Below are 11898 nucleotides of genomic sequence, written 5' to 3'. Positions count from 1 at the left end.
ATTCCCCACCCAGCCTGGATTTGTGCTTGAGATTGCCCTGACCCAGATGTAGGACTCTGCACTTGGCCTTGCTGAACTGCATGAGGTTGGCTTGGGCCCACCTCTCCAGCCTGTCCAGGTCCCTCTGGATGGGACCATGCATCCCTCTGCATGTTCAAGTATTTCCACAAAGACCCCTCAAAAAAGTTGGTAGCTTGGGAGGAGTTTTTATGATAACAAGAAAAAGTAATTGTAAAATAGCTAATTTTCTTTGGGAATCTACCCAAGTAGTATAAATTTGATTTCTTTGTAAAACGTTTTAAATTTGAACTTGTCAGTTAACTAGCAGTAGTGTTGACTGTCACAAGGTGGCGCATCTTTCTAAGGAAACTATTTTTTCCCGGCTAGGTTGTACTGCTTGGGTGAGAGGACGTTGTACTTGAGATATGCAAACCGTTGTTTCCCAGCAGTATCGACCAGTTCAAACTTACTTGCATTGTATTTAGTTGCCTGTCAGAGTAATTGTTTTAATTTGTAACAAACAGGTACCCCGTGTTACGTGGATTCTGAGGGAATTGTGCGGTTGTTGAACCGAGGACTTGGGAATACTTGGATTCCAGTGTGTAACACGAGAGAGCATTGCAAAGGAAAATCTGATCATTATTGGGTAGTTGGCATCCATGAAAATCCCCAGCAGCTCAGGTCAGATATTTCACATGGAAACGCTCTCTTTTTCTTGATTTTAATTTATAGACCACTTCTTGCTGTGAGAGACTGGAAACAACTTCTAAAACAGGTGGCTAGTAAATGTGCGCAGTAAATGATCTAGTTCATAAATTGAATTCTGCATGGGTGTTTCATTACTAAATTGGTTTTGAATAAACTCATTGGAGTTTTATAGTGTGTAACTGGCTATGGCTTTTTGCCTTGGCTAGCAGGCGTTTGCACTTTGATATGAAATCACATCTCTGATGCAGACACATTCATAAGACTGCTTTTTGCTCGAGAAACCTACTAAAAAGTTATGGTTGCTGTTAGGAATCTGCTTCTGCTGTTGATCGGTTTGGGGGGGTAGGGCTTGTTTTTGTTGGTGGGGTCTTTTTCTTTGTTTGGTTGGTTTGTCTTTTGGTGGGGTGTTTTGTTTGGTTTGGTTTTTTTCCCCTCTTAAGTGAGTTTTCTCCTTTTGTACCTTAGAGAAGAATCCAGCCCTGTAACTAATCTACATCATTAGGCATAGATGAATCAGAACTGTCTGTTACTGAATATTTAAACTGTGGCCATGAAAAACATTTTTGTATGTAAAATTGCTCAAATATTTAGCTGAGAGTTAGACATTGCTTTATAAAATGTGATAATGGTGATGTCTAAATAACTTGGTTTCTCTTTATGGTAACAAGCCTCCTAGACCTTTAGTTGCTAAGCTTTGTTTGTAGTCCTCTTTATTCAGTGATCTGTGTCCTTTTCCTACCAGGGCAGAATCCATCAGCTCATGTATTTTCTTGAAATTTAGGCTCTTTTACTTTGCTAGTCATGCACAATTGTAGAGGTTGGTTGGAGACTACATTTTATTTCAGTTCACGTGACGTTCTTTGTAATCCTCTGGTTTTTGTAATAAGGGGGATAATTTGCTATCACTGGTAAATGTCAATTCACTGTCTGTTTCTTCCTCCAAATCATTACTTAATGTTAGCCTCCAGAAAATTCATCAAAATTGTGCAGGACACATCACATTGATGAAACGGTCAACTGTGAGTCTGTCATCATGAGGTTTTTTCCTTTACTCCAAGAAAAAAAGTGCCGCTGTCTGAGTTGCAAAGAACATTTTATTTGAAGCCAGGAGCATATTAAAGATAAGAAAGGGGGAGGGTTGTTGTAGAAACACCATATGCCTTAATTAACACAGATACCCAGAACACTAATGCTTCCTGTTCTTTTTTGTTTTTTTCCTTGTGTCTGAAACAGCAGCTTATAAAACCAGACGCTTTTGTTAATGCTGCATTGGTGCTGCTGGAAATACAGCTCTTCCCCAGTCAATGTTTTGCTTAAGTGATTATTACCAGAAAGTACTAGTTTAAATGTAATGAAACAGTAAGCCTACGCTTTTAGTGTACGCTTATCTGTTTCGCCCCTCTTTCCCCTCCCCCTTTTTTTCCTGTGCATGTCTGACCACAGCACTCTCCTCATGAAGTCCAAAACACCTCGTCAAAATAAATGTAGATGTGTCTGCTCATTTCCAGTGGCTTTCAGTTGTTCAGTAGTTTCTGATTTTAATAAATTGCATTTGCATTTTGTAGTAGCTGTTAAATCGTGTGTTGTGTGAGAGATCGATCTACGTCTGTTATGTGCCACATTTGGAGTTTCTGGTGTGAACAAGAGCAGCATGTGCTTTGCTGGTTTTAAAGTCTTTTATTGGTTGCAATGTAAAAATAACCCTTTATAATGCAATCTTACATATTGCTATATTTAAGTCAGTAATTTAATTACTACTTTTTAAAGAACAAATCCTCTTAAAGTATCTTGCTTCTTAGGAGACATGATTTAGATGTAGAACGACTGGTGACTGTAGGTGACGAGGATTGTACGTGTTTTTTTGTTTCCCTTGCACAGGTGTATTCCCTGTAAAGGAGCCCGATTCCCTCCTACGCTACCACGGCCTGCTGTGGCAATATTATCTTTTAAACTTCCTTACTGTCAAGTTACAACGGAAAAGGGACAGATGGAGGTATGGAATGGTGTTGAGTCCACAGCTGACAGTCTCAGATGTCCCCGTAGTAGGGATTATACAAGATTCCTATTAATCATCTCTACTATGAAAGAGGGTAGTACAAACTCTGAGTAAGACGTGTGGCTAAGGAGGTTATTTGGGTTCAGTGTTTTGTATAGCTTTTCCGGTTTGGTTTGGTTCACAACTCTTTCTAGAAAAATACAAAATAAAGCTGTTAGAGCTGATGCAAGTTTATCTTTACACATAATCTCTTTCTGACCAGTGAAGGCTTTCTATCCCTCTTTTCATTTTTTAGTGGGTAGTGATTAGTGTTCTGGGAAGCACCACATTTTGGGATCCGAATCAAGACCCTCTTGAAGGTGCCTGATTTTTAATACTTTAAGCATAACAAAATTGCTGGAAGGTTTGTTTTTGGTTTTTTTTTTTTTGAAAGATGTACTAAGTGCTCAAATTCATTTAATCATTGTGAAAACATAGGCCTTCAGGTTTGACTTATTTTCTTAAGGCAGAGGCTGGTTGAAGTAAGATGTACCTGTGGAGAACTTCTAGAAGAATATCCGCATTTATTATTCAATTTTTTATAGGTTTAAATATTTCAATCTTGTGGTGTTCAGCTGTAGCGCACAAAATAGAAACGAACATAAAATTCTAACCTCAACCTTAGAGACAGTTTAATACTATTTGAAATTTGTTCTCTTTGATAGAAGTGTAGGTAAAAAGTTTCAATAATAAACCAACAGAATATTCCAGTACATCTGATGAAAACATACTGGTTTTGAATAACTTTGTAATTATTTTGTAACAGAGCTCTCCTGGTCTAATAGCCATCCTACTATTTCCCTGAACAACAAGAGTTATTTTTTCTGTTTACCTGCCTCACAGATGATGATTACTCCGAAGGTTACTGAGTTATTCCGGAATGCTTCCAGTTTGCTGTGGGCCAGAAGTTATACGATAAAATAATCAACTTGTTCTAGAATTTTCTGTCCTGGTAGCATGCTGGTGAACATGTAGATCTCATTCTGCTGAACGCCTGTAATATAAATGGAATTTGACATACATGGTGACACTGTTTGGATAAGTTTTTATATGGATGGTCGTTAGTGTGCTCTGTTTTCTCCTCATCAGGCATTGGCTTTTAAAGAGAGTTGTCTACCCCTCACCCTTATAAGATGAAAGAAACCTTTAAGAATAAGTTAATAAAATATGTTGTAAATTGTTAGGCATTAAGTTGTGGGCTGTTTTTCCCCCCTCTGACCTCCCCCACGTATCTTTCTGCCTTTTTCAGGAGCAGTACTGGCGTTCTGTTGTATTTCACAACCATGTGGATTACTTGTCAAAAAATGGCTATGAGCTTGATGAAAATGTTAAAAGTCAGTCAGTGAAAGAACAGCAAGAACTTTTAATGAAGCTGTTTGCTGTAAGTACGAATAAATAAAAAACAGAAAGAATCCCTGAGACTTTATTTGGAGTTGATGGCATTTGATGTAAATTTTGATGTGATTCCTCGTATTAGTAGTCTGGCTAGTGATTGGCAATCCTGCTAGTTCGCGGACTACAGTAAGAGGTGGACTGCAGTTAGCACTGTTATTGCTTATCAGTATGAAGGGTGGGAAGAAGAAATAATAAAAAAAAAAAAAAGAGTTTTTTCTTTGCTACACAGCTCATGATTGGTGGTGGTTTGTCTTTATTCATTCACTCTGCCAAGACCGCTATATTCTGGTCCTAGAGTCTTGAGAAAGCTGTGTAACTGAAATGTGTAACTCTTAAGGCTTCTTTTCTTTCAGCTGTCTTGTAAACTGGAGCGTGAATTTCGTTGTGTGGAACTTGCTGACCTCATGACACAAAACGTTGTGAATTTAGCTATCAAGTATGCTTCTCGCTCTCGAAGACTAAATTTAGCTCAGCGACTTAGTGAAATGGCTGTAGAAAAAGCAAGTGAGTTGGCAACAGCACCGGAAGATGAAGAGGAGGAAGAGGATTTCCGAAAGCATCTGAATGCTGGGTAACACAAATTTCTGTGATTAAAAACCTGGGAACATTTTTACTGACCTGTTAATATTTTTGGTCCAGTTGATGCACTTTTCCAGACTGTAGTTTGCAGTGTATTTGTTACGAAGTAACAGTTTGTGTCGCTCTACTTCATAAATTGTGCATAAAAAAAATGATACATTCTTGTTGGTGTCTTGTGAGGACTCATTAGTACCAGGAGACTAACACAAAGGGAAGTATCTATGTTCCTTGCTTGCTGTATGTTTGTGCTCAACAGCTTCAGAGGCAAAGCAGACTCAATACCAAGTTGCTCTAATGAGAATTGGTTTGGATTGGTTCCTTCCCCGCACCCCTTTTCCCTAGCTTGTGCTGATTTGGTTATTTGACTCCAACTTTTTTTTTTTTTCCCTCTCTTTGTCTCAGTCTCTCTATCTCACTTCATTCCACACCTATCTTAAAATCCTTTTATCTTCCTCCAGCCTTCCCCTCTTTCAGTATTCCATCCCAGTGCATCCTATTTAGTCTTATTCCATCCTAATTAATCCTAGCTCTTCAAAACTGTGGAAATACTACAGGTTTGCTATGTATTTTTTTTTTTCCCTCTCTGTATCTGTGCTACCTACTTTTCCTCTCCCACCTGTGTCTGCTTTGTAAAGCACGATGACATAAAAGATGTGTGTGTTTTTAAAAAAAATACAGACCATACAGAAGAGCTGTGTTCTTGCTTGGCCTCTGGATGGTACAGCTGTAAGGCAAATAGTTGCTAACCACTGGTCTGATAGCGCAGAAAAAAAATGTCATAAAGTTTTGTCAGAAGCAATGTCTTCCTATAGCAATTTTATGTATGAAGTTCAGAACTTATTTAAGTAAGGGGAAGCGCGAAGTCCCTGAACTTATCTGTAGCCTTTCCCTTATTCGTCTTTGTGAAAGTGGACATTTAAAATTCCTTTCCAAATGCTCTGCCTTGTTCTTCTGGATCATGCATGGAAGCTGTAATCCCATGTCTGCGACTTCAGCTGCTCTGAGGGTTAAAATTCATCCCAAACATTACATTGTTCGTAGTGCCAGATTGAACTAATACTGACATTCTGGTTGAAAGAAATGAACCTTTTGTTTATGTATACGTAGATTTTTAGTAATCAGCAAAGATTAGGAGGGAAATGCAAGAAATGTGCATACTACTATACTGGGAATTTAGAGAATAATGAGATTAAACATTAAAACTCACTTCTTAAGCTTCAGGCTGAAAATACGCATCTGTGTTACCACCTGTGTATTTATTCATGTATGCAGAGTAGTAATTTATGATATTGGAGGTATGAGCATTTAAATAAAGATTACAGAAGGTGCTTTATGTTTGCATTTGTATTTGTGGCAAAGTGTTCTGGCAACAATAGTGATGCACTTTAAGGGTGGCAAAAGCTTGTTGTTTCTGTTCGGCTGCTCGCTCTTGTGTGCGGAGCTGTTTGAAGGCCAGTGCATGTATTTTATCTGAGTGTGGATTTCGGGCAGTTTCATAGCCATGTGTGGTCTTAAAACTACATGAGTACCACTTCAGGCAACTGCACTTGGTGTTTCTGGGTGAACTGAAGTGGTTAATGAATCTTTATTTTATTTTTAGTAATCATCACAGTTTAATCAGAGGTATAATGCAAATAAATGCCAAATGTTATTGTTCTTATTTCCTTAATTAGATAAGTAAGTTAGCCTTCCTTTGTTCCAGTTTTCCTTCTGAATGTGGTGAGCCCTTCCTTTCTGATGAATTCCTTCCATTTAGTTACAGCAACTCCGCCACGGAGTGGAGTCGGCTGCCAGTCAGAAATGCTCAGCAGGACCAAGACATGGAAGATGCTGAGGAAACTGATGCCCGTGAGGAAGTAGAAGAAACACCAGAAGTGCATAAACCAAGTAAGAAAAATATATTCTCTGAATAGGCTGGAAGTTATCTAGATGTGTCCTTAATAAGGAATTCTGGAAAATTCCCAGATAATTTGTAGTTTGGATAACTCAGCAGTCTATAGGACTATGAAAACAACGGGGTTCTCTGTCTATTGTTTTGTTTTATTCTTTTGACATAAAATTTAAGAAAGACAGGCACACCACCTGTCAAGGGGTACCACAAGTGAGGTACAGGAGGTTTGATTTGGAAGCCATTTGTGTAAATAGAAAATAATCCCATTTGTTTCACTGAGTTTTGAAACTCTGCAACTGTAGAAGGGACTAGGTTTTCTGCTACCTAGTTAGAATGGGTCTAGTGGTTTCCGATCCGTCTTATTAGGGTGTTGACATGTGAAAAACTATGCAGCAGGAATAACAGGGTAGCTTGCAGCAACTCCTGCCTCTGAGCTTCCCATTACCTGGAATTCCCTGTGGGAGATGAGTGGTAGTGCCAACCTGAGTGAGCAGGTACGAGTTCCAGGCTGTGTCGTTTCAGAGAACCAAGTTTAGTGTATGTCATCTGCTCTGGGGCAGCTGGCTTATGCATTGTACTTAGTAACAGTTTGGGGGAACCTTGGGATGTTTTTCTGTTGTCTGATACTATTTCTAATGGACTGGGTCACCCTGTGAAACGGTTACTTTGGTTTCAGCTCAGATCTTGCAGGAGTTGAATTGATAGACAAGTAGTTTGCTGGGCACGTTGTAAGGAATAAGTTTAAGGTTTAGGGAATAGTTATACAACTCTTTAAGTTAAATCCGGGTAAAGATAAGAGGTGGTTTTGTAAAATGGTATGTACAGTCTGAAAATTAGAATCATAATTTAAAATATAGATTGCTTGTCTTTTTTGTTTTGGTTTGTTGTTTTTTTTTAACAAGTTATGCTATTATGTTTTATTGCACTTAAATGTGTACCTCTTTCTCTGTTCTGAAGGGCCAAATCCTTTCTCCAAAGGTGTCGTTTCAGCAGAGGTGACTACTCCAAAGTCTGGTGAGTGAACCTCCATTTATTCCAGGATGAGAACTTTGTCATGCTTCACAATACCTGCTCTGGGTTTTATCCTCTGTTCTTCCATTACTACTAAAATTTAATGTGTAACAGTGTTGTCAAGTGGTAACTTACACTGATAGTTGTTCTCACGTTGTTAAGAGGTTCCCTATGCCTGTTGATGTTTTCATTAGCTAATGGTGTTCCATAACACTATGCTGATTGCCTTAGCTGTGCCAGATGTTGAATCAGTTGTCTGCCTGGCTACGTCATGAAGGCATTCTTTGGGACAGGGGAAAAATGAGAACAACGATCAATTGATTTGTTTTGCTAATCACAGGCATATTTATTGGTTGCACTTACAAGGCAGAGTTAGTAACCGTGCTGTAGAACTGTGAGTCTGAGCAGGCAGGGGCAGAATGCAACCTCTTGCTGCTTCTTGCTTCTTCCCTCCAGCAAGAATAATAGGAGTGGAAACGGATTTGGGAGTGGAGGAAGTACTGGGTCTTCCTGTGAATTTGTATGTAAAACTGTTGGTCCTGTGTGGCATTTCTGATGACTAATAATAGCTTAGCACATGCATTATAATTTTCATGTGGTTATTAAAGAGTCTTTCTCTTTATCTGACCACTTTCAAGCCTGGTGGGAACTTCTTTTCTTTGGTGTGGAATAGTTGATGCCTTTGATTTAGTTCTCCTCTTCAATTTTCAATGAACAGAGGCTGAAACATACAAAATGAGTGTTAGCCTTGTTCTTTGGAAATGAGGCTAATGTTTCATCTGCTCGTCTAAAATGTGCACATTGCTTCATAGATTTATAGGGGGGTGTGTGTGTACACACATGCACACATTTTTACATTCTTTTTCTTTCCTATTAAATAGTTGTAATTGCATCAAGCAGCCAAGGACGAGTGAATCCCTTTAAGGTAAGAATTTTGCAGCTGCTTTGATTGCAGTGTTCTGAAAATCGCAAGAGATTATTATATCTAAAGTTTACAATATAACTATGACAGATATCTGGAGGGACAGAGGAGGGGAATATGACAGAAAATAAATAAAACATCTATTTATTTGTTTTGCTAGGTGTCATCCAACAAAAAGGACACAGTGGTCCCCTCAGCAAATGTTCTGGACACTATGAGCAAATACTCAAGGAAAACTTCTTTGTCTAGCAATCGAGCTGTAAACAAGCAGAACCCTCCAGTTATAAAGCCTCTGATTCCCAAACCCAAGTCCAAGCAGGTAATGTTTCTAGTCTTTTTATGTTGTTTCAGTGAGCAAAGAACAGCAAATTGAATTTTTCCAGCTTTTATCAAGTATGAAACCTTGTTGACTGAGTAAAGCATCTTAGATGGCAAAGTTCATTTAAGCATACTGCAGAAACTATAAAAGCGCAAAACCCAGCAAAATAAATTTTCAGTTGTAGAAATTGCATTCTGCACTGAATCTTCTGCTTTTATTTTAAATAGCGATTACTAAACATCTACTGTCCTGATATTGGATGGCTTAGATGCTATGTGGATGCAAATTGTGTCTTTAGGAAAGGCTTGTTTTTTGTCAGGCTACATGGTATGTGTTGTCTGAGAGTGAGGTGTTCTTACCTTTTTTTTTTTTTTTTTTTTTTAACTGAATTTCTGTAGGCTTTAGCAGCCTCCTTCTTCCAGCCTCGTACACCTAACTCTAGTGAAAAAACAGTGGAAGAAAGAGAAGAAAAATCAGGAAATGAGTCCCGTGATGTCAAAGTCACTGCACAGGAGAACACTGAAAACAGAAGGTGAGTAGACACATCTCAATGCCATATTCCAATTTTGATAGAATAGCAAGTCCAAAAACTATTTTGTTTCTGAAGATGTTGGACTGGCTGAAGTAGCATAACATCAGAATTAAAGTCTTAGCTCACAAGTTGTCACGTTTGTGAACTCACTTCAGAAATTTCATAAAATGCTGCTTATACTGTGCATATTATCAAACAAACCTGCATAAGAAACATTGGTTGGTTTTCCAAACTGCCACCCTACAATCGCAGTGAAAGAACAGAGAAAAGCATTCTGTTCGTTAAATCTTTCCCAGCCTGCATGGCAGCGTTATTCAAAGCAGAAGTTTCACATTGGACTGAGACAAATACATGTGTGAGTAAATAATAAATGATCAATGCAAAATGTAATTTTGGGGCTCTAAGCAATGATTCTTGCCTTGATACTGCATATGCATCTGATAATGACCTTTGAATGATAAATGAAACCATGCTGCTGTGCCAGTTCCAAATATAGGAAATACTTAAAGTTTAAACATCCCTAGCAAATCTCAAAGGAGGTCTAAAAGCTAAGGGTTTTACATGAAAGTGTAAAAGCTTTATATTAGCATGTTTTTTTGAAAAAGAAGACAAACAAAAAACCTACATCACCTAAGAAGCATGTCTGTTCCTAGCTATGTTCCGAGCATGTCTTGTTCCTCTGGAGCAGATGTATTTTCTAACAGTCCCAGTCCTCATGAAACTTGCATTATTATAATCATGTTTCATTTAGATGTTGTTTAGCTGAGGAAGATGAAGGTAATTATTATTAATTTGGACTAGCATTCTTTTCTTTAACCTTTACAGATAATGTTCTAAAACAAGTGGCAAGGAGAATTGTGAAAAGGATTGGCTGAAACATGCTAATATGTATGCTCTATTTTTAGGTTGATGGGACCCTGTCAGAAAGGAAGGGAACCATTATGCTTTGTCGTTCTAAAACTGAAATGTTAGTCTCCATATATATCACAGTTTTAATAAAAATGCTTGACTTAGTCTTGCCTTCTCAGCATGTTCTTTAAGCATACCGCAATAGGAGAAAGCAAACTGCTGGCTATATACGTCTTTTATTTCAAGAACAAAAAGGTCCAGTTAGGTGTTGTTTAGAAATGTTGTTTTGGGGGATATGGTTTTCCTATAACCTTCTTAAATGGACAATTTTTTTGTGCTTGTTTTAGACCAAAGACCGGATTCCAGATGTGGCTAGAAGAGAACAGAGCAAACATTTTGAAAGATAATCCTGATCTGAATGAAGCAGAAGTAATAAAAGAAGGCATGAGTCGATTTAGAATGCTGTCGTCAGAAGAAAGAATGGTAAGAAAGCGTTCTCTAATTCTGGGGGGGGGTTGACAATTTTTTTTCCCCCCATGAAATCCCTTTGTTATTTTCAGTTAGGAATTTTTTCCCAAGATTCCACTTTTCATCTTCACAGACATCAGTTTTGAATTGGGCCATGATCTATGACATACACTTTATGAAAATATAAGCTATTTGAATAATAAGTAATAGCAGAAGGCAGCTTTTCCAAAGTGAAGCACGTGAGAGAAATGTAATCAATGAAGAAATAACAAAAGAGGAGGAAAGGAGTTCGAAGTGACATAGTCAGGCTTAATTCATTGGGCCTTAAATTTGTTTTAAGGCCTTTTGGGTTTCTTATTTGTCTGGAAAGACAATTAAGAGCTTCAGTTTCATGTACAGGCTCAAATGAAGTACAGTTTTGAAGAACAATGCTGTTGCAAAAAAGGGAAGTGAGGAAATTGTTTATAACTTGATCCGTGTTAGTTTTTAAGAGGAATTATTTCAGTGCTTCCTTATAATCAGAGAAAGAAGGTGTATAAAATACAGTGGTGAGTTTTGTGGCCTAATTTGTAGTTTTCTGTTTAATGATGTACTTTCTTCAAAGGTGTGGACTGAGAAAGCAAAAGGAGGAACAGATAATGATTTAACAGAAGACAAAAAGAGAAAGCGTCCCACCGCTGATGAAGAAGAAGCGAAAAAGAATCCAGAGCAAAAATCGGAGGACTCAAATTTATCCAAAAAACCAAAGCCTTTAGATCAATCTACAAATGTCAGATTGTCAGCTTTTGCATTCAAGCAAAGCTAAGTAATGTGGTACCTTCTCAGCATCTGGTTTCTGAAAACATCGGGTAGCTCTGTATTGAGAAATTTGCCACTGTGCTCAAAGAGCACTCGCAAAAAGAGTGCCTTGCTCCAAATAGTATTTTAGAAAGTATTTTATTATCAATTCTTTTTATTGAATTATCAGTTCTTTTATTGAATTACTAATTCTTATCAATTGATAGTTCGGAAATGCTGAATCCACTCTCCCAGTCTTTTGCAAGTTACTAGTATAAAGCTTGATAGCAAAACCAATACTAATGGACCTGTTACTTAGAAGCACAGTTCCACACGGTGTTGTGTAGCTGTGTGCCTCTATACTTGTGTTATTTGATGCTAAATACAGATGAGTCAGTCTGGGGAGGATAAA

At 38.0% G+C, this 11898-nt stretch overlaps 1 protein-coding gene across 1 annotated transcript in view; it reads left to right on the top strand.

The window, feature by feature from the left end:
• WDHD1 (WD repeat and HMG-box DNA binding protein 1) overlaps nt 1–11514 on the top strand; it is a 29648-nt gene extending 18134 nt beyond the window's left edge. The window contains exons 15-25 of the mRNA XM_009893906.1: nt 525–681; nt 2587–2701; nt 3993–4124; nt 4492–4709; nt 6474–6604; nt 7566–7622; nt 8501–8544; nt 8702–8860; nt 9259–9392; nt 10589–10724; nt 11314–11514. Of these exons, the coding sequence (XP_009892208.1) occupies nt 525–681; nt 2587–2701; nt 3993–4124; nt 4492–4709; nt 6474–6604; nt 7566–7622; nt 8501–8544; nt 8702–8860; nt 9259–9392; nt 10589–10724; nt 11314–11514 (1484 nt within the window). The remainder of the gene's footprint in view (nt 1–524; nt 682–2586; nt 2702–3992; nt 4125–4491; nt 4710–6473; nt 6605–7565; nt 7623–8500; nt 8545–8701; nt 8861–9258; nt 9393–10588; nt 10725–11313) is intronic.
• Nucleotides 11515–11898: the final 384 nt, after the last annotated feature.

Source organism: Charadrius vociferus, unplaced genomic scaffold, assembly GCF_000708025.1.
Source record: "Charadrius vociferus isolate BGI_N301 unplaced genomic scaffold, ASM70802v2 scaffold49, whole genome shotgun sequence".
NCBI lineage: Eukaryota > Metazoa > Chordata > Aves > Charadriiformes > Charadriidae > Charadrius > Charadrius vociferus.
This window is presented reverse-complemented; position numbering and strand designations above follow the sequence as displayed.